The 23,837-nt window shown below is 42.4% G+C and overlaps 1 protein-coding gene across 1 annotated transcript in view; it reads right to left on the bottom strand.

Moving 5' to 3' along the window:
• Positions 1-23,837, bottom strand: part of LOC133515134 (ras-related protein Rab-26-like) — a 61,878-nt gene that overhangs the window by 1,146 nt on the left and 36,895 nt on the right. Inside the window, exons 1-7 of the mRNA XM_061847448.1 lie at positions 23,445-23,691; positions 21,322-21,432; positions 9,055-9,096; positions 7,103-7,169; positions 6,785-6,837; positions 1,834-1,899; positions 124-180 (exon numbers count right to left, since the gene is read on the bottom strand). Of these exons, the coding sequence (XP_061703432.1) occupies positions 124-180; positions 1,834-1,899; positions 6,785-6,837; positions 7,103-7,169; positions 9,055-9,096; positions 21,322-21,432; positions 23,445-23,612 (564 nt within the window). The 5' untranslated portion in view covers positions 23,613-23,691. Of the gene's footprint in view, positions 1-123; positions 181-1,833; positions 1,900-6,784; positions 6,838-7,102; positions 7,170-9,054; positions 9,097-21,321; positions 21,433-23,444 lie in introns of the transcript that reaches the window.

The following is a 23,837-nucleotide window of genomic DNA, read 5'->3' as shown; positions in this document are numbered from 1 at the left end:
GTTCAGTCGCGCCACTCGGCCAAATCCTAAATTGAGAATCTGACTTTGAACGCGACGCCGCATTTGAAAGCCAAGGCGCCCTCACGCTACTTAAGGCCACAAGCCGTCCGGCGAATTCCTCACCTTTGCCAGCCTCTCGCCGTCCTCTCTCTTCACCGCCCGCTCGTGAGTGGCGTCGGCCTGCCGGAGACAACAACGGACGTCATTGGACGTCCTCGCTCCCCCCGCTTGCCCTTTGCACGCCGGTCGTGGTTCGGCTAATAAACGAATTAGAGTGGCCGACGGGGACGTTTGCTAACCATCTGTTCTCCTCTGCGACGAGGGAGGGATGCGAAATAATCACGGGATTTGGAAGCGGTGAAATTTGCAAATGAGCCGGAGGGTTGACAGAGCTCGTGGGAGGTGTGTGTGTGTGTGCTAGAAATGGATACATTCCATCTTTTGGGAATACAATAATCCCCTGCAGAGCCTTACAGCGAATCAGTGGCAAACCGAGCAATTGACACCCCTTAAAAATGCTAACCATTGCCGATATTAATAGTTACAACGGCACAAATACCACAAAAAAAAAATCATGCTACAAGCGTTTCATATTATTTCCAATGCATCTTACACTACCCTTAAAACTAAATGTTTACAGACGATGCGATTTAAAAAAACATTGGCCCTACAGTACAGTAAAGCCTCGGTTCTCGAACGTCCCCGTTTTCGAACAAATCGGTTTTCAAATGAAAATTCGGAGCTTTTTTTTCTTCTGTTTTCAAACGAAAATCGGTACTCGAACGCCCCGGACAAAACCCGGAAATAGCATACAGACCAGCTGACCCACGACGCGCTTTGTTGTGAATTCCCACGCCGCCGAAAAAACCCGGAAATAAAATAATGCGCGCCGCGCAAGCTGTTGACCCACCCATGACGCGCTTTGTTTTGTCAATTCGAACGCACCCTGGAAAAAAAAAAAAAACGGAAATGACATAATGCGTGCGGTGCGACCAGCGCACTTTTGTTATTATGTGTAAAGCAGCCTCTGTACACAGACGTGTCCCGGTAGTGGCTTTTGTCTTTTTTCTTGTCGTGCACTACCATAGTAACCCAGAATCAAGGCTCCAAAGAAGGCAAATTGTTTAGCGTTATTCTGCACTTTTGTTAATAAAAAAAAGTTTACAATGCCGGGGGCCGAGTCGCTACGGATACGGCAATGCACTCCCAGCCTAGCGTACTCTACCACTAAAGCGTACATTTTAAGCAAAAAATAAATATCTTTCTTGAGGTATTTTATTATATATATATATATATATATATATATATATATTCACACTATACATGTATTTCTACTATGCAGTTTATTATCGGGAAAAGCTTAAAAAATGCTTTAAAAAGCCCAATTTTTTAAAGCTTGGAACGCATTATTTCTTTTTCCATTCATTGTAATGGGAAACATCGATTCGGTTTTCGAACAAATCACTTCTCGAACGGATTGTGGTCGAGGACCGAGGCGTCGCTGTACTTGCAAAACGCAGGCTCCTCCCCAACATGTAAAGCTTGCCTTTTAATGAGGATGTCTCACTTCAACATGCTTTCTTGAAACCAATTTGTATTTCAACAGGGGTTAGGCGCCCTCTTATGGGCACTTGAGAGCGTGATAGAGCACAAAATAAAATCAATAAAGGGAATAGGATGCTGCAGTTTTAGGTATTTGTCAGCTAATTCAGGAGAATTGATTTTGATTTGTCTCTAATTAAATCTGAGACAGTGGCGCCGTTGGAGAGTCCTCATTGGAGAGTTCATGACATTAATTACAAGTCAAGGAAACACGGAAGTTGAGATTCTTGCCTTGTTTCCGAGTAGCATTAGCACGACGTCCTGCTGGGCGTACTCGTGGATCTCAGTCAGCCAAGCCTGGAGATGAAACCCAGGCGCATGTGTGAAAAGTCGATTCACCTTTTTAGCAAAGTTTCATACAAAACGTGATGCGTGCGGCAACCGGAGGAACACGTCCGCCCAGTAGTTGGCGATGCGCCTTAGTGAGGTCGAACCCGGAAATTTAAAAAAAAAAAAAAAAAAAACTCATGTCAAACCGTGAAGCCATCCTCGACACCCGAACAGGAAACCATTGACAACAACAGCAAACCCAAATCGAGCCGCCAATTAAAGGCCCCTCAGAAGCGCGCCGTGCTAACTTTATACTTTTGGCGCATTCGTGTCTGGCGGCGCTCGCGAAACTGTTTGTGCGGTTCTTGACAGCAACTCTGAACCCGGAATCAAGCTCGGTGACGTTAGCCCGGGTCGCCTGCAGCCGGAGGGGCTTGCTAGCTTTGGTTGGGACTGACAAAAAGAAATGAAAAGCAACAGCAGGGTTGGATATTAATAATCCCGACGGAGCGACAGAAGAGAGAATATTTTGCTACAGAACAACAGTGAGGTGGAAGTGGGAGGAGTTAACAGAATGCTGAGCGCTGATTGGCTAGGATGTGTTTGGGCGAGGCCGCCACCCACCTTACGCTCATCACGACAGCATCACACTAAATCTCCTCGAGCGGGCTCTCGTTTATGCCGATGACGTGCGACTTGTAACGAGATCGTCGAGCTGTTTGTAGCACGCGCTCGCCTCGCCTCGCGTCGTAAATATGCCGCCGTCGATTCATTGATTGGATAATTATGATCTGGCCGCTGTGGCCGAGCGGCCATGTTGGCCACTTTTATGAAAACGAACAACACCTCATTAAATCTTATTTATTATCATCATTTTGACAATAAGTGGAAAGCGGAGGAAGAGGAGAATTACTTTTTGGAAGAGAAATTGAATGAATATAAATGTGGGGGAAGTGTTATTGCGCTTTCAAGAAGATGAATATGTTTCCAAGTCATTACAATATCTATCGGTGGCTTGGCTCAAGCGACTGGCCGGGGTTTATCTTTTATTCAAGAGTGAGACTGTTGACAAATGTTCACTGAAACAAACCAACAAAATGCAAATATGTAAACAATATCTAAAAATCAATTTCATTTGCATATAGCTTTCATATTGTTAGCCTAACAGGATAATTACCCAAGTCATTTTTGAAATGAGGCAACCGAAGACAACTCCTTTGCTCACTTTTGTTGGTTTTTTTTTTCTTCTTCTTGTTTTCCAAAAATGACTTGGAACGCAGCGTCTAAGTCAGAATTTCGGTAAATATTTGGATGGAAAACACTTGTGGGCCCTAAATTTACTGCCCAAAAAATGAAAAACAGAATAGATTATTTTACAAGGATGAAATTGTATTTACTAAATACAAAATTTGCAATTTTGATGGAATAAAGTCACAGTTTTGTGACAAAATACTTATAATCTTATTTCCTTGATATACACAGTCGTATATCCATTCCATTTTATTCCATTTTCCAAGCTGCTTATCCTCACAATGGTCGCGGGGAGATTAACGCAAAATCTTGAAGTATTTTAATTTTGTAAATGGATTTTATTTTAAGGCGGCACGGTGGTCCAGCTGGAAAGCGTTGGCCTCACAGTTCTGAGGTCCCGGGTTCGATCCCGGGCCCGCCTGCGCGGCGTTTGCGTGTTCTCCCCGTGCCTGCGTGGGTTTTCTCCGGGCACTCCGGTTTCCTCTCACATCCCAAAAAAAACCACGCAGCATTAATTGGACACTAAAAAATTTCCCCATCGGTGTGATTGTGAGTGCGGCTGTTTGTCTCCACGTGCCCTGCGATTGGCTGGCGACCAGTTCAGGGCGTACCCCGCCTCCTGCCCGCTGACAGCTGGTATGGGCTCCAGCATTCCCGCGACACTCGTGAGGATAACCGGCTAAGAAAATGGATTGATGGAACCCTATTTGCAGCATCTCCCGTCTACTCTTGTGACTTCCAAAAGAATGTTTTGTCAAATTCCCCCCACCCTGCCAAAAAAAAGTGCAGCTTCCGCGGAGTGTCTCGTCACATCACCTGAGTTGTGCGTGTTTCGGCTCTGATTGAAGTATTAGAGGGAGGAAGACGGGAGACGCCAGCTTCCGGGGCGCAAAAATAAAAAAAGAAAAAAGGTAGATTTTCCCCACAGGAGCCGCGAGAAAAAGTAGGACGAGCTGCTTGAAGCTCGGTGACGCTCTTTGATAGACAAAACATTCCCGCTGTCGCCTGGCTGGAACAAAATGTGCAGTCCCGTTTACAGATATTAGCTATATTTAAACGGCGCATACACATTCGATAATTTCTATATTCCCCCACCGTTTGGATCAAAGCCGGCAAAGTAGATTCTGCGGTTTGGGATTAAAAATGAAAACCGGAACAGTTTTGAACAACAGTGTAGTTTAATGACCGGACAAGCTAACGGTTAGCCTAACTTTTTGCTCCCCTCCTCCCTTCTTTTTGGGGGCAGTCTGAATGCCCTTTTGGCACCGCGCTGCCTCACAAAGGTCAGTCTTGGAACTACAGCAGAAATCTGAACTGTGTGGCTTTTGTTGTGTGCGCTCACCACCAGGAGCAGAACGGCAGTTATTTTTACTTGTCAAATTTGAAAAAAATCATTTATGATGTTAAAAACCAGCACGTGTGTGTGTACCCTGTTTGGGAGGTACTGTCTCCTAAGACATGAGGAAAACGGGACTGCAGGATTTTTTTGTTTTGTGGCGGTCAGCAGCGATTTTGCACGACTGGCTCATTAGAATCTTCTTCTGCACGTCACCATCAAAAAAGAACAACAAAAACAACAAGAGCGACGGCTTAGTAAGCGGATTTGCAGGCGCCGGCAAAGTGTGTGACGCGTGTCTGGATGAGCGACGGCTCTTTGAAATTCTGCACTCGGCTGTGTAGAACAAAAGTTCACTCGCGATCTTCCTTCACTTTCTACAGCTTCCAATTTATTTTGTGCTGAAAAGTTGTTTTGGAGAATTTTTTTTTTTTTTTTTTTTTTTTTACGACTATGCAGTCAAATCGTGCCTTGATATGCACACTTAATTCGTTTGATGGCAACCCCTTTTAACTCACGCATATCTCAAATTGTCTTGAGTCATTGACATGAATGCAAATGCCATTATTCCATTCCAGGCCCTCATTGTGCTCCTTTGGTGTGTGTGCATTCGCCACCAGGGGGCAGTACAACACAGCCATACAGACACAAACAAAGAAGAGTTTCACAACTACTCTCAGTGACTCAGTAAGCTGCAGTAATAGTGGTCATTTTTTTTTTGCAAAATATATACAATACAGCAGTTTATTTTCATTGTAATATTTTAAAAATATTTTTGTAAATGTTCACACTAGTTTCTTCTATTAGTGTATATAAAGCATCTTGTCTCATATTTTTCAAAATTATCCAATATTTTGGGGATTTTTTTCCATTATTATTATTAACCATATCAAACGAAAGTAAAAACAAAAACCTTGCATTTTCTTTTCTAAAATGGCCTGAAATATCTTTCAAAATGCACCGAATAACACACAATGTTGCAAAATTTGAGTATTAGGATACAAACAGGAATCCATATGGGTCACTCTAAGTGGTCATATTTTTATAATGATGTGTTGCAGTTTTAAAGTTATTTTCAAGGACTAAGTGACATTTTTGAGGATAAGAAAGGCCTGAATTTCAATATAAAATAAAATTGAAGACTTCTCCCGGATCCACTGACACTCTGCTCCGAGGTAAAATCGACACGGGCCGACCGCCGCGTTGGAATGGGCCCTCGAGAGACGCAGATGAACTCGCGTCGGCTCATAATCGGTCGGCGCCGACGACGAATGAGGACGCGCGTGGGACTGCAAATTTTCCATCAAGACGGCGAACAGCCCAGCGGGGTCACCTTCGCTCGCATTTCGCATGAGTCTGACTGACTGCGCTGATGGAAAAAGTCTGTCTGCCCCATTAATAATCCTCATAGTAATAATAATAATAATAGGCCATTGAGATTCCTCACGCTCAATTTGTTCTCTTGCTCTCAGAAGAACGGAACGCTGCTCGGAAAAGAGAAAGACGCGGAAGGAGCAGGCAAGCAACCCACCAGGCGACATTCGGTCGGCTTTTTTTTGGTTTCATCTGATTTTTTTCTTTGTGTGAGGGACATCGTTTAATATTTCTCTATTCAGTTTTATATTTTTTCAAGACATATTGTTCAGCAAATAGTCCAATACTTTTGCATCTAATGAACTTTTTTTTTTTTTTTGGCATTTTTCATGTAATATTTTTTAATTATTTTCTGCTTCTTCTTTTCATCTAATGTTGAGTAATACCTTTTTAAATGTTGTATTTTATGAATCAAATATTTACAAATGCTCTGTCAATCTGTATTTTTGAATAATTTGTAAATGTAGTCTTTGATTGCATTTTTAAAATTGAATTATTTATTCTTTTTGACTAATCTATTTTCCCTTTGTATCACTGTATCATTTGTTTACAATATTTATTTCTTTATTATTTCATATTTTTGTAACAATTTCTTATTGTGCATAGTTAGTAAATATTGTATTTTTGTATATTTTTCGTTTGTATTTTTTCTTTATCATCTGTACATTTATAGATTTTTTTTCTTGAAGTTGTTTTTGAATTTTAATCTAATATTGTTTGATATTTTTTTCTTTTTTTTTTTTTTGTTGATTTCATCCTGTAAGATTTGTTACTTTTCCCTGCTATAGTAATTTTTTATTTTATTTTTTTGGATAATGCACATTTTCAACTAGCTACTTGTGTAAAATATATTCTCTCCAATACAATTTTTGTTTTCTTTCAGGATATATTTCCTGCCAGACCGTTGAGCAAACGGTTGATGGCTGTGATCGCGAAATGAAGTCGACTCACCTGGATGTTGTCAAAGGATGTTTTGTTGGTGACGTCGTAGAGCAGAAGCAAAGCTAAAAGGAAGACACACAAACAATAAATATGGTTTCAAAACTGGGGTGAACAATACTTGTCCTGAATATTACATCACAAAAATGCACTTGCCCTGCCCATTTACATTGACGCATAGCTCCCAGAAAACAAAAACCATAAAGTCTCTCTCAAATGCTTGGAAATTCCAATGGAAGACATGAATATGAATTTGCTACTTTATTTGCCCACCAAAAGCGGGAATTTGTCGACGAATGTATAAAATGCTCGAGATGACGGGATGCTGACCGTGGGCGTCGCGGTAGTAAGCGTGGGTGACGCTGCGGAACCTCTCCTGGCCGGCCGTGTCCCAGATCTGCAAAGAACGCAGCATAAGGAAGAGTTATGTCTGCTCTTCATTGACGTCATTATTATTATTATTTTTGTTATTGGTGCGGTGCAACGCAATATGAAGATGTGTCAAGAGTTGAGCACAGCCAGGAAAATTGCGACACTGGAGAATGTGGCTGGAATCTGTTTTGATGTCATTTTGTCATTTTCAATCACATCAAATGAACTTTACAGCGCAGACAGGAATGAATCGAAAAATCACATTAAAAAAATAAATAAATACATAAATTTGGAGGTGAATGCTTTAACAGCAACTGACTTATTTTTTTCCACATCTATTTTTTTTTTTTTAGTTTTGTCACATAAACTGGTATCATATTAATCTAGATTTTGCATGATTGTGTCTAACATTTTTATTATCTTTTCCAAATACAATATTTACGGTCAAATACTTTGTTTAATCTTTTGATGTATTTTTTTACAATTTTGGCTAAATATCTTTTTATTTTTTGTAAAATGCTTCTGTTTTTCACGCAACATTATGAAATGTTTTATGAGAATTCTTCTTGTTCTTTTAATTATTTTTTCCAATCAATTGATATTTTATATCTTTTATTCCCCTTTATATTACACACATATTGTAACACCTCACACTACGGTATTGTGCCGTTCTACAACAACAACACGGTTATCCAACTTTTGTCCAATTATTAATATCTACCTGGTGCTGTTATTCAAATATGAACATTATCTTAAGTAAGGGTAATTTTTTTCACCCCACTTTTGTGTCACGATGTTGAATGCATCTCGTTTCATTAGGAAGCGTCAGAATTGGACAAACGTTCCTTTCATCTGCGGTAATCGCACATCCAGTCCAGTATTTATTTTTATATTAGTTGACTTTGTATTTGAGGTTAGTCCACACCCACGGGATGCGCTGCGAACAACGACGGAAAATAAAAAAAAAAAAAGCGGGGGGGGGGGGAGGTGGAAAAAAACAACAACTCTCCTTCTGAAGTGATGGAGAGCCAATTAAAGCGCGCAACAGAGCGCTCGCCCACTCAGTCCTCCTTCAGTCGCCAAACAAAATCATTCAGTTAACGGATTGCTGTTGGAAATATCGAGCGCGTACAACCGATGGTGTGATGTCACCCGAAAGAGCTTTCGAGGCGGGGGATATTCTGATCGCCTTGAAGGACCTTTGTAGAAAGACGTCGTCAGTCAAATCGATCATCATCAATGTTTGTAGTGACAATGTGAAAACACTGCACGGTTTGGGGGATATTTTCTCAAAAAAAAACACGTACAGCAGCTTTGCCTTGGTAAAGTCTGTTTAGCTTGATGCTAACGAGACATGGAAAAAGCCATAAACAGGCTAACAAATAGCATCCACGTCGAGGTGTTACAAGATGAAGTAAGTGATGTTTGAAAACAAATGAATATGTAAACAAATGATGAAACAATATTCGCAGGCATATATTCTTTATCTTCTGTAAAAAAAATTACCAATATTACTGCATTTTAGTGAGTCACTTCATCTTTTACGTCCACATGGCTGAATCATACTGCCCCCCCCCCCAACATGGCCATGTTGTGCACCAGAAGGATTAGCATGAATTAATGCGCAGCCTTTTTAATTCTTTATATTATATCTGTGTGTTATAAAGTCCTTATTAAAAAAACATGAACTTTTTTGTGTTTTTGGGGAGGTCCGGGTGGGGGATCAATACAGTTTCCATTCACTTCAATGTGAAAATATGATTTATGAGAAGAGCCTCGTCACGGAACAAATGTCGTCTTATCTCAAGGTACCAGTGCGCAGGGAGGAGCCACATGCTGCTTCACCAAACGAGACGTCTACTAGCGCCGTCGCGTTCCGGATGAGGGTGGAAATGAAAAGCTCCTCTTACCTGCAGCTTCACCTTGACTCCGTCGATACTCAGGACTTTATTCTGGAAACGAGAGCGAGACAAATCATTAACACGAGCCGGAGCGCCGCTGCCCGTCATGAATAATTCACGTCTTCACCTCACGCCGGCCCAGCCCCCCGGCCCCAGTCCTTAGATGAGGAAACAGGGGCCGGGGGGCGCCTCAGAGGTTAAACCACCTGACGGCAAATTGACTCGACGCGCAACACGAGAGCTGGATGAAAGTGGAACTTCGGGGCCAAACCCGTGTCAAGAGTCGGACCTCCGGAAATGGCCCCAAAATGGCCGATTCCGACTTCGCGTTCGGTTTCGGGCACTGATTCCATGTGTCCTGTCATGATCGCCACGCACACGAAATTTGGTTTTAACTGTTGAAACTCGCGTCCGAAGCTGATTTCCCCCCCGGTGAGATTTTCAACATCAACGACGGATTCCGTGCTCCCCCCCCCCCCCCCCATACTAAACACCATCGGCGAGAAAACGTCCTTCATCCGCTCTTGCTTCCAGTTGAGGCCCATTTTTAGGGGTGGCGTGTCTCATACGCACCCCCTAAATACGGAACTGAAAAAGTGATTTCGTTTGACAGAAGAAAAGTGCAAAAAAAAAAAAAACCGTAAACTAAAAGTTCTCATTTAAAATAATGCGCTGAATGAATTTGTCCCAATTCATTAAACTGCGCGTAGAGGGAATATTTTAAAAACACTTTTGCTGCTGCTGCTGTGCCCCGCTCCAACTTCCCGACTTGAGAAAATTGATTTCTAAATCAATTCTGAAAAGAATCATTCTTGAGTCCCCCAGACGCTTCTCGTATTGATACATTTTTTTTAATAAATCGCCAGAAAGAGGTTGCCTTATGCCTGTTAAACAGCCGAGTGTCACAAAAAATGAGGAATTGCTTCACCCAAGGCTCCTCCATTTCATTTCAAACCACCATCCAAATAGTCGTGTCATTTTATTCTTTCCTAAAATTATTATTTTTTTTACTTTAATTTAACTTAATTTTAATTATTTTTATTTTCTAAATCAATTAAAATTCATTTGTATTACTATGATTTTTTTACCTTATACAATTCCAACTCTTTTGGGGGACAAATGCAAAAAAAAAAAAGTTAAATTATCAAAATCATATACCTTAAAAAAATCATCTTTATCATAATTTGAAAAAGCATTATCTTTAATATTTTTAATAAAAGCCAATGTATCATCACATTGCTTAATCTGAATGCATTTTATTTATAGTTAAGCGTTTCTGTGACTAAAATTTTTCTCTATTTTCTGCCAGACCCTTGAGCAAACAGCTCGCTAGCTAGCTAGCTAGTTAGATTGGAATACGTCTTCGTTTCACGTGGTGAAGTCATCAAATGTTGAACAGCTTCCTTGAACATGAAGACTGATAACAACGAGGCCGCACTCCCGCTCAGCTGGTGAATTGCACGGGTCAACGTAGACCTCCCGACCCGGTTTACGTCACCCGCTGCCACGGCAACGAGCGTCTTTCCCCGTGTCACGCCAAAAAGGAAGCCGCGAGCTCGTAGGAAGCCTTCGGAACTCGGGTGCCTCATGAATATGGACCATCACGGGCCACAGAGGAATGCGGATGAAGTATTAACGCGAAGGCAAATGGAGATTATTGATTAAACATGCCATGTGTACTTACAGACAATAATGCGGAAATAATCAATGGCCTGTACCATTTCATGAGTTTGGAAGTCGCAATACCAATGGCAAAAAGAACAAATTGCTTGAACAAAAAAATTGTGGCACGGAGGTTATAAAAAAAAAAAAAAAAAAAAACACTTTGGCAGGTCATCGCCATGATAATAGCAAGAAAACGATATTACCTTTTAATTAAAAAAAAAAAAGTCATAATTTCAGTCAGTGCCATTGACGTCTGCGAACGTCAATCTGTGACTTTAGATTGAACTGTCAGCGTCTTTATGTTTGCCGGCTGCTGCTGTGCTTGAAAAATACAAGTAAAAATTTTTTTTCTTGTAAAAATATTTTTTTTTAAATTAAACTAATACCATTAATCTGTGGCCTTCCCCTTGAAACAAAGGGGCCTCCTACCCCCCACCTAAATTACTTTCTTCTTTTTTTATTTTTAAACTAACTTTGATCTCATAATCCTAACTCTTTTTTTCTGGAAAAAATCAATTTTTTATCTCATAATGTTACAACATTTTTTACCCACTTTGAAGGGAGTACAAAAAGATTCTTTTGAATCTATTTTTGTCTCTTATCGGTGTTGTAATGTGTGCCGCTGTTTGCCGTTAGAAATGTGTCTTTTTTTTCAAAACGATATTCCTCGCGCGTCGGTCCTCGCAATTCATCGGAACTTGCATCTCGCGTATCGACTGCGGCGTGCTCACGCGACGAGAGGACGGCTGGGCAGGGTTGCTGCCGTCCTCTCGAAGACATCCTGGCACGTGGAACCCAAAGTCCCGCCAACTTTGGCGCTCCGTCGCGCCCCCGTGGCCCTGACTCACGTCGCAGACTGCACAACAAGCTGTTGGGAAAAACTCTTAACATTTTTTTTCTGCCCGCTCTTTTTTTTTTTTTTTTTTTAATTCATTTATTTTTTTACACTTTCTATGCAGCGTGGGTGTCCTGAGAAGCTCTCTTACGGCAACGATGCGCAGCTCAAAATTAATGAATTATCTTCCAATAAATGTGTCGTTATTTTTGCCCGCGTTGAAAATGTGAATTTGCATGAAAACAAAAATTAAAATTGCGGTGAAAGGTCTCGGCATCTCAACTCACTGACTTTTTCCCCCTCATTACATTGCATTGAAGCTTTTTTTTTTTTTTCTCCCCAGGGAAAAATACATGAATCTCGAAATATTGCAATTGCTCTGAAAAAAATATATAGAACTGTTATCTCATAACGTTCCATCTTTTTCGTGACAAACAGTGACTTATCTTGTAATATTGAAAGCATTTTCCTTCTCAGCATTAGCGTGAGAGACGTTTTTGCTTTTAGGGGTACACATTTATCGCTGCTTTTATAGCTTCTTTTTTTGTGAGCGGGAGGGACACACACACACACACACACCACACACACACACACACACACACACACACACACACACTCACCATTTTTCATTTTACAAGTGTTCACGTAGCCCACCTTTCCGCACGTCATTGAAATATTCATGCTCCGTGACATTAAGCTAGCGGGGGCAGCTGCTTTCCATTAATTACTACACAGATGAACGAACCCCCGTCGGACACACATCGGTTAAACACAAACACGAGCGGTTTTTGTTTTTTGTTTTTAAATACCTATTCCATAAAGACGACAACTAAAAAACAAAATGAAGATGTTTGATATATTCATATGAAGTTTTTGTATTATTGGGATTGCCTTGAAAGCGCGAAATGCAATTTATAGGTTACAGTAGCGGAAAACGTGTAGCTTAGCATGGCGCTAACAGCTGGAGTGATGATAGTAAAAAAAAAAATTGTTTAATATATCCTGAATATTTCTTCCATGAAAAAAGACTAATCTTGCAATAGTATGCCTTTTTTTCCCATATAAAATAAATACTTTTAAAAAATATTTTCTGATATTTCATCTTTTTTACATTTTTTTAAACATGACTTTAATTTCATAAATCACAACACTTTTGTCAAAGTCAATTTTACTTTCATTTTTTTTAGTGCAATGCTTTTTTTTGGGTGGGGGGGGGGATATTCCCCAAACTTTTTTTCTTTAACATTTTTTTTTCCCGGCTAATATTTGAACTCTTTCTTGAAAAACATGACTTGAATTTCTTAAAATTACAACACTTTTCTTGCAATAAATATTATAATGATGAAATACTATGCATTTTCCCAAGAATTGTTTTTTTTTTTTTTTACAAGAATACAACTTTTTTTCTTGAAAAGCTTTTTCTAGATAAAAATTGATTTGTTTTCGCTGAAAAGCATCACTTTTAAAATTATAAATTACATTTTTCTCAAAAACAAAAACAAACCTTAAATTTCACATGTAGGCTTTTTCTTAATAAAATTACACAAGTAAAGCCTTTTTTGCCGACCAATTGAGTAAGCGCTGCTTTACGGAAGCGTACTACTCCCAAAATAAAACATTCGCTATCGCGTTATAACAATATGTTTCACGTTATAATGTGGTTAATCACACGTTATAACGTGAATCATTTCACGTTACAACGTGCAAAGTTTTACGTTATAACGTAATTCGTTTGTTGTAGTGTGAAACTTTCACGTTATAACATGATATGCTCTACGTTATAACGTGTTTTTTTTTTACGTTATAGCGTGACTTGTTTCATGTTATAAAGTAGATTCGTTTCACATTATAACGGAGAAAATAAACACGTTAAAACGTAATAAATTTCACCCCTTATCACCCAAAGACAATAACATCCGGTTCAGATGGGCGGATACTTTTTTTTTCTTTGGGGTGTGGCAGCAATACGCTTCCGTACTGCTTAGACACAAACACTGGTGACTAATCCTAATTTGTGGATTCAACTTGATGCAGCTCTGCCTACCTTTTGAATTTAATGCCGTGGTTTAACGCTTCACATCCAGACTGCAAATTGATGGCGCCTTTGCTCACCCACCACAGTCAACTTTAACATTATGAATCTCACACTTTATAATTGACTGGCTCCAATTTTTGTATGTCTGTACGTTTCCAGACGAGGTACACCTGGACTGGTTGCCCTCCCCAAGTTTCAGGGCACATGTAGTCAAACAACCGAAGTGAAGAAGCCTTTTGGAATCAAGGAGAAAGGAGCTCTTCGCCAAAACAAAACAAGTCCTCCGTTGCACCTTTTCGCGGATCTGACTGACTGCGCTTTCCTGTGACAAACCGTCGTCGCCGTCATTCGCCGATGACTAACAGCCACTCGTCGCAGAACGCGAAATGTCAGCCGCCATCGTTTGCTTACACAAGACGCAGGGGTGACGGAGGAGAGCTAACAGCGAGCGTCGGTGGGCGTAAAGTTTAACAAGCGGGCGTCGAGAGGTGAGTCATCGGCGGGGCCGGGAAACGGCCGGGCTCATTTGCGGGCCGCTCGCAGGCTCATTCGCTCCACGGAGATGTCGCCGGTGCCGACTGAGTGAAACTGAATAAATGGCAGGGGAACCCCCGTTATGGATCGAACGTCTCTCCAGGAGATGTGATGGGTTACCCGGGTTGGGGGTCACAGATCACAAAGGAGATCAATGTTTACAACCCGTGCATATCAAGTAGTTAAACATTTTTGCCCACGTATTGCGCTTCGATTCAATAGAAACTGTGCTGCTCCATCTGGTGCCACCTGGGGGCAGTATCACACAGGCTACACACAGAGATAAGACTCGGATCCGCAGTTAGCCGCAGTAATATCAGTCGTTCTCTGCAGAGGATAACAAATGCTGTATGTGCTTGAAAGTATTTTTAGCTGTCTACATCTGTTGCTGCACCGTTTGTGCTCAAGTTGCTTTAAAGGTGATAAACTCGCGTCACTCTTTTACACTCCCTCAGTTTACAATGCTAACCTATATGTACTTAATTGAGCTATGCTAAAAAAAAAAATGCAGTTTGACAATTTCCAAGATGTTCTGCTATTTAGTACAAATTTAACTCTTGTGAGATTCTGTTTAGTAAAAGCGTCCCATCCAATCGGCTTTACTAGTTTTTTTAGGTGGATTAATCCGGATTAGCATTATTTTGGGTTGACTTGCTCTGGAAAATCTGTCAGCGCCGAAGCCATTTCCATTTTTCTTCCTGATACGATCATTACATAAGTGAGCCAAAGAGTCCCAGGATGCGGCGGAACGTTCATCCCGCACCCCATCACGACCTCCCACATCCACGGCGACTCACCCCGAGCCGAGTGTTTCCGATGATATTCATATTTCCGTTGATGTTGGTCGCGGCTGAGTCACGGCGGCGTATTGAGCGACGCGTGATGGAGACGCTCGGCACCGGTCTCCCAAAAAACCAAACGCCGACGCCGCATCCCTTTGCCTGACTCGCCCGCTTACGCATACTGAGTACACCCAAAAATAACAACGGAGAGGGAAATTAGCATAAAAGGGGCTGACGGTTATTCATGAAACTTGTTGTGTGAACATAACTGGAAACGTGTTCATATTTTTTCCATGCATCAATGTCACTTCACTGCTGCTGCTTTCATCCTGAGCCGTTTTACCTTTGGGGAGGTCCCCGACGGTGCAGTGTGGGCAGCGTGGGATCGAGTCCCGCTCAGCGATGGTGTCGATATGTGCCCTGCGAACGACAGGTGACCAGTTCTGGGTGTAGTCCCCCTTTTACCCAATGTTATCCGGGATGGGCTCTGGCACTACTGCCACCCTTTTTGAGGATAAGCAGCTTGGAAAATTTATGGATGTATGAATGCATTTTAATCTCTTTGTTGCTACCAACAATGTCGCGAACCATTGCTACTGTTCGCATTCATTTACTGTACACAGTACTGTATACGGAGTCACTGATGGTGTAGCGGTACACACGCCTGCCTTTGGTCCGGGCAGCGTGGGATCGACTCCCGCTCAACGGTGGCGTCGATATTTGCCCGGCGACTGATTGGCGACCAGTTCAAGGTGTAGTCCGCCTTTCGCCTGAAGCTAGCTGGGGTAGGCTCCAGCTTACCCGCAACCCTTGTGAGGATAATCAGCTTGGATAATGACAGTGCTGTATACAGTGTGTTTTTTTTTTTTTTACAACTGGATCTGCATTATTCATGTATCGCGTACTACATTACTCCAACTGCGAGGCTACTGTAAAAGCAGAACTTCCCCATTGCGGCAATAATACAAATGATTCCGTTCTATTCTGTCAGCCAGCGAATGTTGATATAAGCGGAGCTATTTGACATTTCGCTCACACGTTTCAAAGGAGCGCGAGGCAGGGGAGGCGCCCACCCCCCCCCCTCCCCCCCTCCGGGGGTCACGGCCGCTGGCGCATTTCAATGCGGGAGGCTGACGCTTCCGTTCGCTCACGCTGTCAAGTATTGCAAGTGAAGGGCGCAGATTCCCGGCAGAATTTTGTCAGGGGGCATATGATTTTCATAACACGATGATAAAAGAGGATGTTTGCTAACGACTGAAGGGCTCGTGTTCTCAACGCTAAGGTTAATGACATCGCTAACGACAAAATGTGCTTTCATATAGACTTTGTATTGTTTAATTTTGTTGAACAATCCTAACCGGTGTAGGATTTGTAAACATTTTCAACTGATTTTTTCATTGTGGAACAGGAATGCTAATGCTAACAAGAATGATTTAAAAAAAAAAGAAAAAAAATCACGTGCTCACGGAGTTCTTTCGTCTTCGAGAGGGAATCCTGCGCATTTCTAACGACGTCCCAAATGAGAGTTTTCAGCGATTTCATCATTGTGGAGTCAGAACGCTAACGCTAACAGAAATGCTAATGCAACCGCCTACTTGCCTTAATTTTAGTGCTTTGATCTGCACAACAGAATCCCATCATTTTTAATGACATCCTAAACAAGATTTTCATCCAATTTCTTCATTTTGGAATTGAAATGCTAATGCTAACAATGACGCTAACAACAGACCAATGTGCTTCTTTAGCATTTTTGTCTGATGTTTTCATGGTGTCTTGAAAGTTTTCAACTGATTTTTTCAAAACTTCAAAAGGATGATGATTTCAATTCCAAAGAAAGACTCCTGTTCATTTTCAACGATGTCAAGATATTATTTATTTGTGTGGCAGACACGCTAACCGCTAATCTTGTGTTGCCTCGCTTGATATCCAACGCATCATTTCCACGGTCCAAATCATGATTTTTGGCTGTAAAGAAAATGATCACACTTCTTCTTTGGATGATTGCTTTTCACCACATCACCTTGAGTATATGAATTATGCTAAAATTTGTTCATTGGAACGCAAAAAAGGCTAAATATATTTCAAAAAATAAAATAAAACAAGATAGTTTGATTTCATGGGTGACAAAACCAAAAGAAACGAGAATTAGTGTGACATCAAACACCTTTTTTTTTAATTTAAGTTTAAAGTATGATATCTTTCAACATTGGAACTTGATGTGGGCTATGCTTAGTTTTATGATGCTTCGTTTTACGTTTGCAACCCTCATGAGGACGAGAATCGATCTACTGAGAATGGACGCATGGATTGTTTTGGTTTTTTTTTCCCACCCCGCAGGGCCGCCCTTGAAAATGACTCGAGTTTGAAACGCAAAGTCGACTATCTTTCACCGAGCAAATTTGGGGAGGGCCGCGTGCGAATGTTTCCTCGCGATGGGAGGAGGGAAAAGACGAGAGCCCCCCCCCCGAGGGCGGCTGTCCGTCACTGGAGGTGAAAAGTGCTGCTCGCCCCTCGCAGAGGAAGAAGAATCAATGCATGGAGGGAAGTGAGACGAACGTCTCTCCCAAACAGCTTTTTGCACTCATTCCACTTTTTCTTTATTTTGTCTTTAATTGTCACTTTAATATTTGATTCCCAAGGACATCCATTGTTCAACCCTGGTGGTAATACAGTATGAAGCAAATTCCCACTTAAGATGAAAACATCCATCTATCCTACCATCCATTTTCTTAGCTGCTTATCCTCACAAGCGTTGCGGGAGTGCTGGAGCCTATCCCAGCTGTCAATGGGCAGGAGGCAGGCGGGGTACACCCTGAACTGGTTGCCAGCCCATCGCGGGGCACAAGGAGACAAACAGCCGCACTCACAATCACACCTAGGGGCAATTTAGTGTCTCCTATTAATGTTGCACGTTTTTGGGATGTGGGAGGAAACCGGAGTGCCCGGAGGAAATCCACGCAGAAACGGGGAGGACATGCAAACTCCACACAGCCCGGGCCGGGATCGATCCCGGGTCCTCAGAACTGTGAGGCAAACGCTTTACCAGCTGATCCATCGTTCCGCCAAATTAAGCTACAATGTGACGCAAATAAGTTTGTGACAATACCAGAATAAAGTTGGAAGGTTATGACCATAAAGTCGTAAAATGACCAGTTATGAGACTTAAAGACATAATGTTAGAAAGATATAGTAATAATAGTCATAATATTACAAGAATAAACTTTGGGTGACGACAATGACTAAAAGTTGCGAACGTTATGAGAAGGAGGTCATAATGTTGGGAAAATAAAGTTGTATCAAAATGGCCATCAAAGCAAAATCTCCAGCCAAGCAACGAACGAAAACATTCTGCGCGTCCACGACGACGGAAAGGACTGTCGCACGCGGTTGCTACGTGACCCTGGCCCGCCCTGGCCCATAAACATCTCCACTCGGTGAAATACCGGCGTCGGATGTCAGAGGGTAGGCGCGGAAATTGCCAATGAGAAGAAAGCCGAGTCCCGGGGAAGTCCAATCGATCGTCGACCGCATAAATCGTCGGGCGGAGTTTGCGAGTGTTCACGACGTCGTGCGCGTCGTGACCTCCTGATTGAAGCAGAAAGGGAAGCGCGGGCGTTCGTCACGATCAGCTTTGGCCCCGCGGTCGGCCTCCATCACCTGCATCGCCGTGGCAACCGGCAACCTGCTGCTGAAACCCTAAACGTACGCCAGCATGCGCAAGAGCTTTGACGGGCTTTGTCAGGGTTTTTTTTTCCTTCCTCACCAAAATATAACAAATAAATGTAAAAAAAAAAAAAAAAAAACGAAAAGCTAGAAATAATCAACCATAATTAAATCATAAATGAATAAAATGCTCAAAATGTCAAGAAAAGGATTTAGGAAGACATATGGGGCTGTATGATGACAAATCTTGAGTCGTTTTTGTTATAAACGAGATGATTAGCGGCTAGCCGACGTCGAGTTTTTAAAGGTCAGAGCGGATTAGTGAAGTCGACTAATGGGCTCAAGCGCGGCGGTCCCGATGCAGAGCCTCCGGGACCGCCGCGTAGAACCCCTTCCCCAATGAATTTCTTTCAAGTCGACAACATCAATGTGCTGTGTGTGTGTTTTGTTTTGTGTTTTATGAAATATTTACAAACAATTACAGGAATGAAAGAGAAGCAGTTTCCATTTGCCGTAACGCGGCGCACACGTTGAGTCGAGACCAGACGACGACAAACCGGCACGCCGCGCCTCTGAAGCGGGAACCGAGACAAATCCCGAGGAGATGGTGCCCTGCACGCCGACGGGGAGAAAAAAATATCATCTCATCCGTCTAAATAAACTAATCTCTCACTCTCGCTGGGGTAAAAAAAGAATCATCCGGAATCTGCGCACTACAACAGAAAAGCAATTGAATGATCCTAATTATTCGCACAACGCCAATATTTACAAGCCCGTTAATTACTGGCACACACGCACTGAAAAGAGTTTCGCTTTGCAAAAATGGAAACATTCCGACAGTACGACACGTAGACACAAACGGGGAACCCGGGGGGGGGGATATTCACCTCACATCGCCCTGAGGAATTGCATCAGGAAGCAAGCCGGCATAAAAGCGCGCGAAAGGGGATGACTTTGTGAATTGTTATTATCCTTACTTCTTAAAAAAAAAAAAAAAAAAAGAAAAAGTTGAAGAAGGAAAAGATGGCAAATGAAAGTGTGACAAATAGAAAAGACAAAGACCGCTTGCACATTATTAATTATTTATTAATTAATATTTGGGTAACTAAAACACTCAAAAGTGGAACATATTGCTGCCGGTTCCTTTGCACGATTTGTACGATTGATGACTGAGTTTAAAAAATGTATTTGCCAAGCTTATTGTTTCAATTCAATGGACATTTTGCTGCTCCTTCTGGTATGTGCGCCTTGGCCACCTGAGGGCAGTACAATACCGAATGGAGCCACTCAGAAATGTTTTCATTTCTCGCACCATAAGGAGCTTGTGCACCTACATCATAAAACCACGTGACTTTTGTTCACGTCGCCACATTGCCGGTCAAGCTAAGCGTTAATATGTCTTGTACAACGACGCCCAGAGTCTTGCCCGATACCGTCAGACATTTTAGAAGGTGAAAATAAACGACGGTAAGTGGAAAAATTAGATAAACTCGGCATAGAGGAGCCGTATTTAATGCCGAAGTCGATGTTTTCGCCGATAAGAAATTGGACTGTTAACTCGCTTTCGCTCATCTTGGAAACTTGGATCTACACATGGATCCGGTGAGTAAGTCGTCGAGATTTACACGGAAAAGTTGGAAAGCGTAGAAAAGTCTGGACGCATACGAATAGTTTGTTGCTGGACTTGTTCTCATCAGGAAGAAATCCCACATCGTGACGCTTTTGACGGCTACTGAAAACGGAAGCGTGTTCGGCTCCACGTTAACCTGTGCCGGAATCCATCGATCTTTTCCGCTAGTATTCAATATAAATACCCATATTTAAATAAACGACCCCTGGTTTTACACAAACTCGCATTCATTAACTATGATTGAAAAAAAAAAAAAAGGACAAAGTCATCTCGGTGGAACGTACACAGAAGCGACTGCCGCCACGCTTAACCTCCGGAAACCTCTGCAATCGACAGTTTTTCTTGAACACGCGTTGTTCTCAAATGACCCAACTTGGCATTATAAATACTTTTTGGTAATTTGAGAATAATAATTCCTACCTGAAACGAAGCGATCGCTACACAGTGCGTATTTTGGTTGGGCACCGTCCATCGTGCTCAATTGCCCAAATCCATCGATCTTTTCAGCTGGTTTTCGATATCACGACCTCTTTGACTATCGGTCTCGTCTGTTGTGACAACCGACAGCACAACAGGACTCGGGTATTGTAAATATTCTCCTCCCGCAATGTCGAGCAGCTCTGTTTGACCGGCAATATGTCACGTGCACGAGCTCAATAAAGAAAATATGCTATATGATTAGTTGATATGTGTTGTTCTATCGTTTGCGTGTATAAAGTTAAGGTACATTGCTTGTGGTTTTATGTACACAAAGTGTCATTTTCTAAGCCAAGCCCTCAAATCATACGGTGGTCACGATATTTCTAACAGCGCCATTGACGCTTTTGGGGTGGAGCTGGCGAGCGTCAAAGGTGCAATCGCTGCGTGCCAGGTCGAAGCAATCAAATGACTGATTGCCTCCAACGAGAGGACGGACGGGTCCTTTCCGGCCTGCCAAGCGGGACCACTAAAACTGGCACACGGTCGACGTCGGGAGGAGCCTCCAATGTAAAGCATGTCGGACTAATTTAAGAAATCCATACACGCCGCTCACGGGGTGTGCGGACGGAGACTTTGCGTCCCACGGGTGCATCTGGCCTTGTTTTATCAATCGTGAAAGAAGTAGCGGAGGAGGAAGCGGGTTGGGACGTACCCGGAAGTCGATGCCCACCGTGGAGATGAAGCTGCCGGCCAGGAAAGCGCCGTCCTTGAAGCGCACCAGCAGGCAGGTTTTGCCCACTCCGGAGTCTCCAACCAGCATCACCTGGAACACCACAAGCGAGATCTAGTTGAGGATTGGCAACAACACGTTGGACCGAGTCTAGGCCTGCTTAGGGTTCTTTGGGATCGGAGGCTCCTTTGGGCATTCAGCTTGAGGGTTAGCGTTGGTGCTATTTGATATTAGTATTCATGTGATTTCTGGCTTCTCGGGGAAATGAAAGAAGGCGACGGGAGAATATGACGCTGTTTCCAGATGATATTTATCTAACACTATAAATAGTTGACTTTTATGCGTACAAATGTTGGTTGCTCGCTTTAAAGCCTCTGCCGGCACACTCAAAGACGTACAACAACAACGGTGCCTCACTATTACAGATGGACAGAAAAACCAAATTGAAGATCTCCACGGCCGATGATGCAAAATTGATGTTATGAAAGCTTCTCGATTTTTCCTGAAATGAAATTCCTACACACACTCTAATATAGCTTCATGCCACAAGATTTTTTTTAAGACAAGCTCCTCACCTCACTTCAACATACAAAACTTTTTGGCAACAGGAGGATGGCAAAGCACTACTCTTGACTGAATGGAGCTCCTCAACTCACTTCAACATATTTCTGTGACACCATGATGCCAAGCAAATCACCACATTTGTTCAAATTAAGCTCCACAACTTCATCCATCCATTTTCTTTGGCCGGTTATGCTCACAAGGGTCGCGGGTCGTGCAGGAGCCTATCCCAGTTGTCAACGGGCAGGAGGCGGGGTACACCCTGAAATGGTCGCCAGCCAATCGCAGGGCACATAGAGACAAACAGCCACACTCACAATCACACCTTGGGGCAATTCAGAGTGTCCAATTAATGTTGCATGCTTTTGGGATGTGGGAGGAAACCCGGAAAAAACCCACGCAGTCACGGGGAGAACGTGCAAACTCCACACAGGTGGGTCCAGAATCGAACCCGGAACCTCAGAACAGTGAGGCCAAAGCTTTCCAGCTGCTCCGCCGTGCCGCCGCTCTACAACTCACCTCAACATAATTCCTCGGCACGAGACGCCGCAAGGAAGCAGCAAAGAATTTGTATTTAAATGAAGCTCCTCTACTCAGTTCAACATAGCCTGCGGGCTTTGAAAAAAAAAAAAAAAAATCAGGGAACAGCGGATAACTAAACGGGACGTGTTTGTTTGTTGGTGAATGAAATTGGAACATTTGATGTCTTCCCACATTCACATCAAACATTTGCTTCAAACGGACACGCAGGCGGGCGGGCGGCACTCGTCCCTGGAGACCGTTTCCGTCGTTGCTGGGAGAAGTTGAATATATATATATAATATATATATATATATATATATTATTTTCCCCGTCGTGAAAGACGGCGACACCTTTTTGTTTCCGTTACTCGGGCGACTGCACTCGTCAGGGTCGAGGCACAGCGCGCGCTCGTGCGGCGATTACGCTTGTTATCGATCGTGTATTGACACAGCTGGCAGGAGCACGCTGATGTGTCATGACTAAAAGGTGCATGATTAAAAAAACAAAACAAAACAAAAAAAAAAACTAGGGAAGGCAACGGGGTAGAAAACTAAAGAAGTTGCTGGTGACAACATTTGGTGCACGTTGGAAGAAACCCAATAGTACTGTAATATAATGAATAAAATATATATATAAATATATAAACTAAAATAATGCTTACAAATATATTATAAGATTAATACCTGAAGGTTTAGATGAAGCGTTTCAATGTTAATGTCACAATAAGAAAAAAAATAATTAAAAGCAAATGTGATTTTTTTTTTGTATCGACAAATGAATATTGGTGGTATTATTATGATGATGATACAGGCTTTATAAAATGGATATTACCATGTGGACTGTATTCTGTACTGAATTAAAAATAATATTCAGTACAGCTCTCAGTCAGGTTGCTGCACTGCACTTGTTCACCATAATAAGAAAGCTTCTCATCTGAGTAGCACCGAAATGGAACACATCGCGTCAGTGTGGTGAAGGTGCGGCGTCCCCTTATTAAATATTTTTTAAAAAAAAAAGTGTACCTTAAAAGCAATGTCGTAAAACTCGCCGCTGCTGCTGATGGCGGGTCCGCTGGGATGGACCACCCCGTTCAAGTGCACCGCGGCCGGGCTGCTCCTCGCACCTTTGCCGCTGCCTTTCCCGGAGGGGCTGCCCGTGCTTTTGCCCCTGCTGGCCTTCTTGCGAGACATGTCCTCGAAAAAAAATAATAAAACAAAAAAAAAAACACTTCAAAATCTGATGCAGCGCTTGAAAAGATTGCAAAAGTTGAATGAAGCCACCCTGCCCCCTCCCCCCCCAAAAAGAAAAAAAAAAAAAATAAGAGACTGTCTTGATGTAGTCGAGCTGGGTGGATTTCAAATATCCAGTCGAAAATCCAAAATGTGCGTTTTTCTTCGTCCTCGCGGCAGCTTTTG

Source organism: Syngnathoides biaculeatus, chromosome 16 (assembly GCF_019802595.1).
Source record: "Syngnathoides biaculeatus isolate LvHL_M chromosome 16, ASM1980259v1, whole genome shotgun sequence".
In the NCBI taxonomy this organism is placed as follows: Eukaryota; Metazoa; Chordata; class Actinopteri; order Syngnathiformes; family Syngnathidae; genus Syngnathoides; species Syngnathoides biaculeatus.
This window is presented reverse-complemented; position numbering and strand designations above follow the sequence as displayed.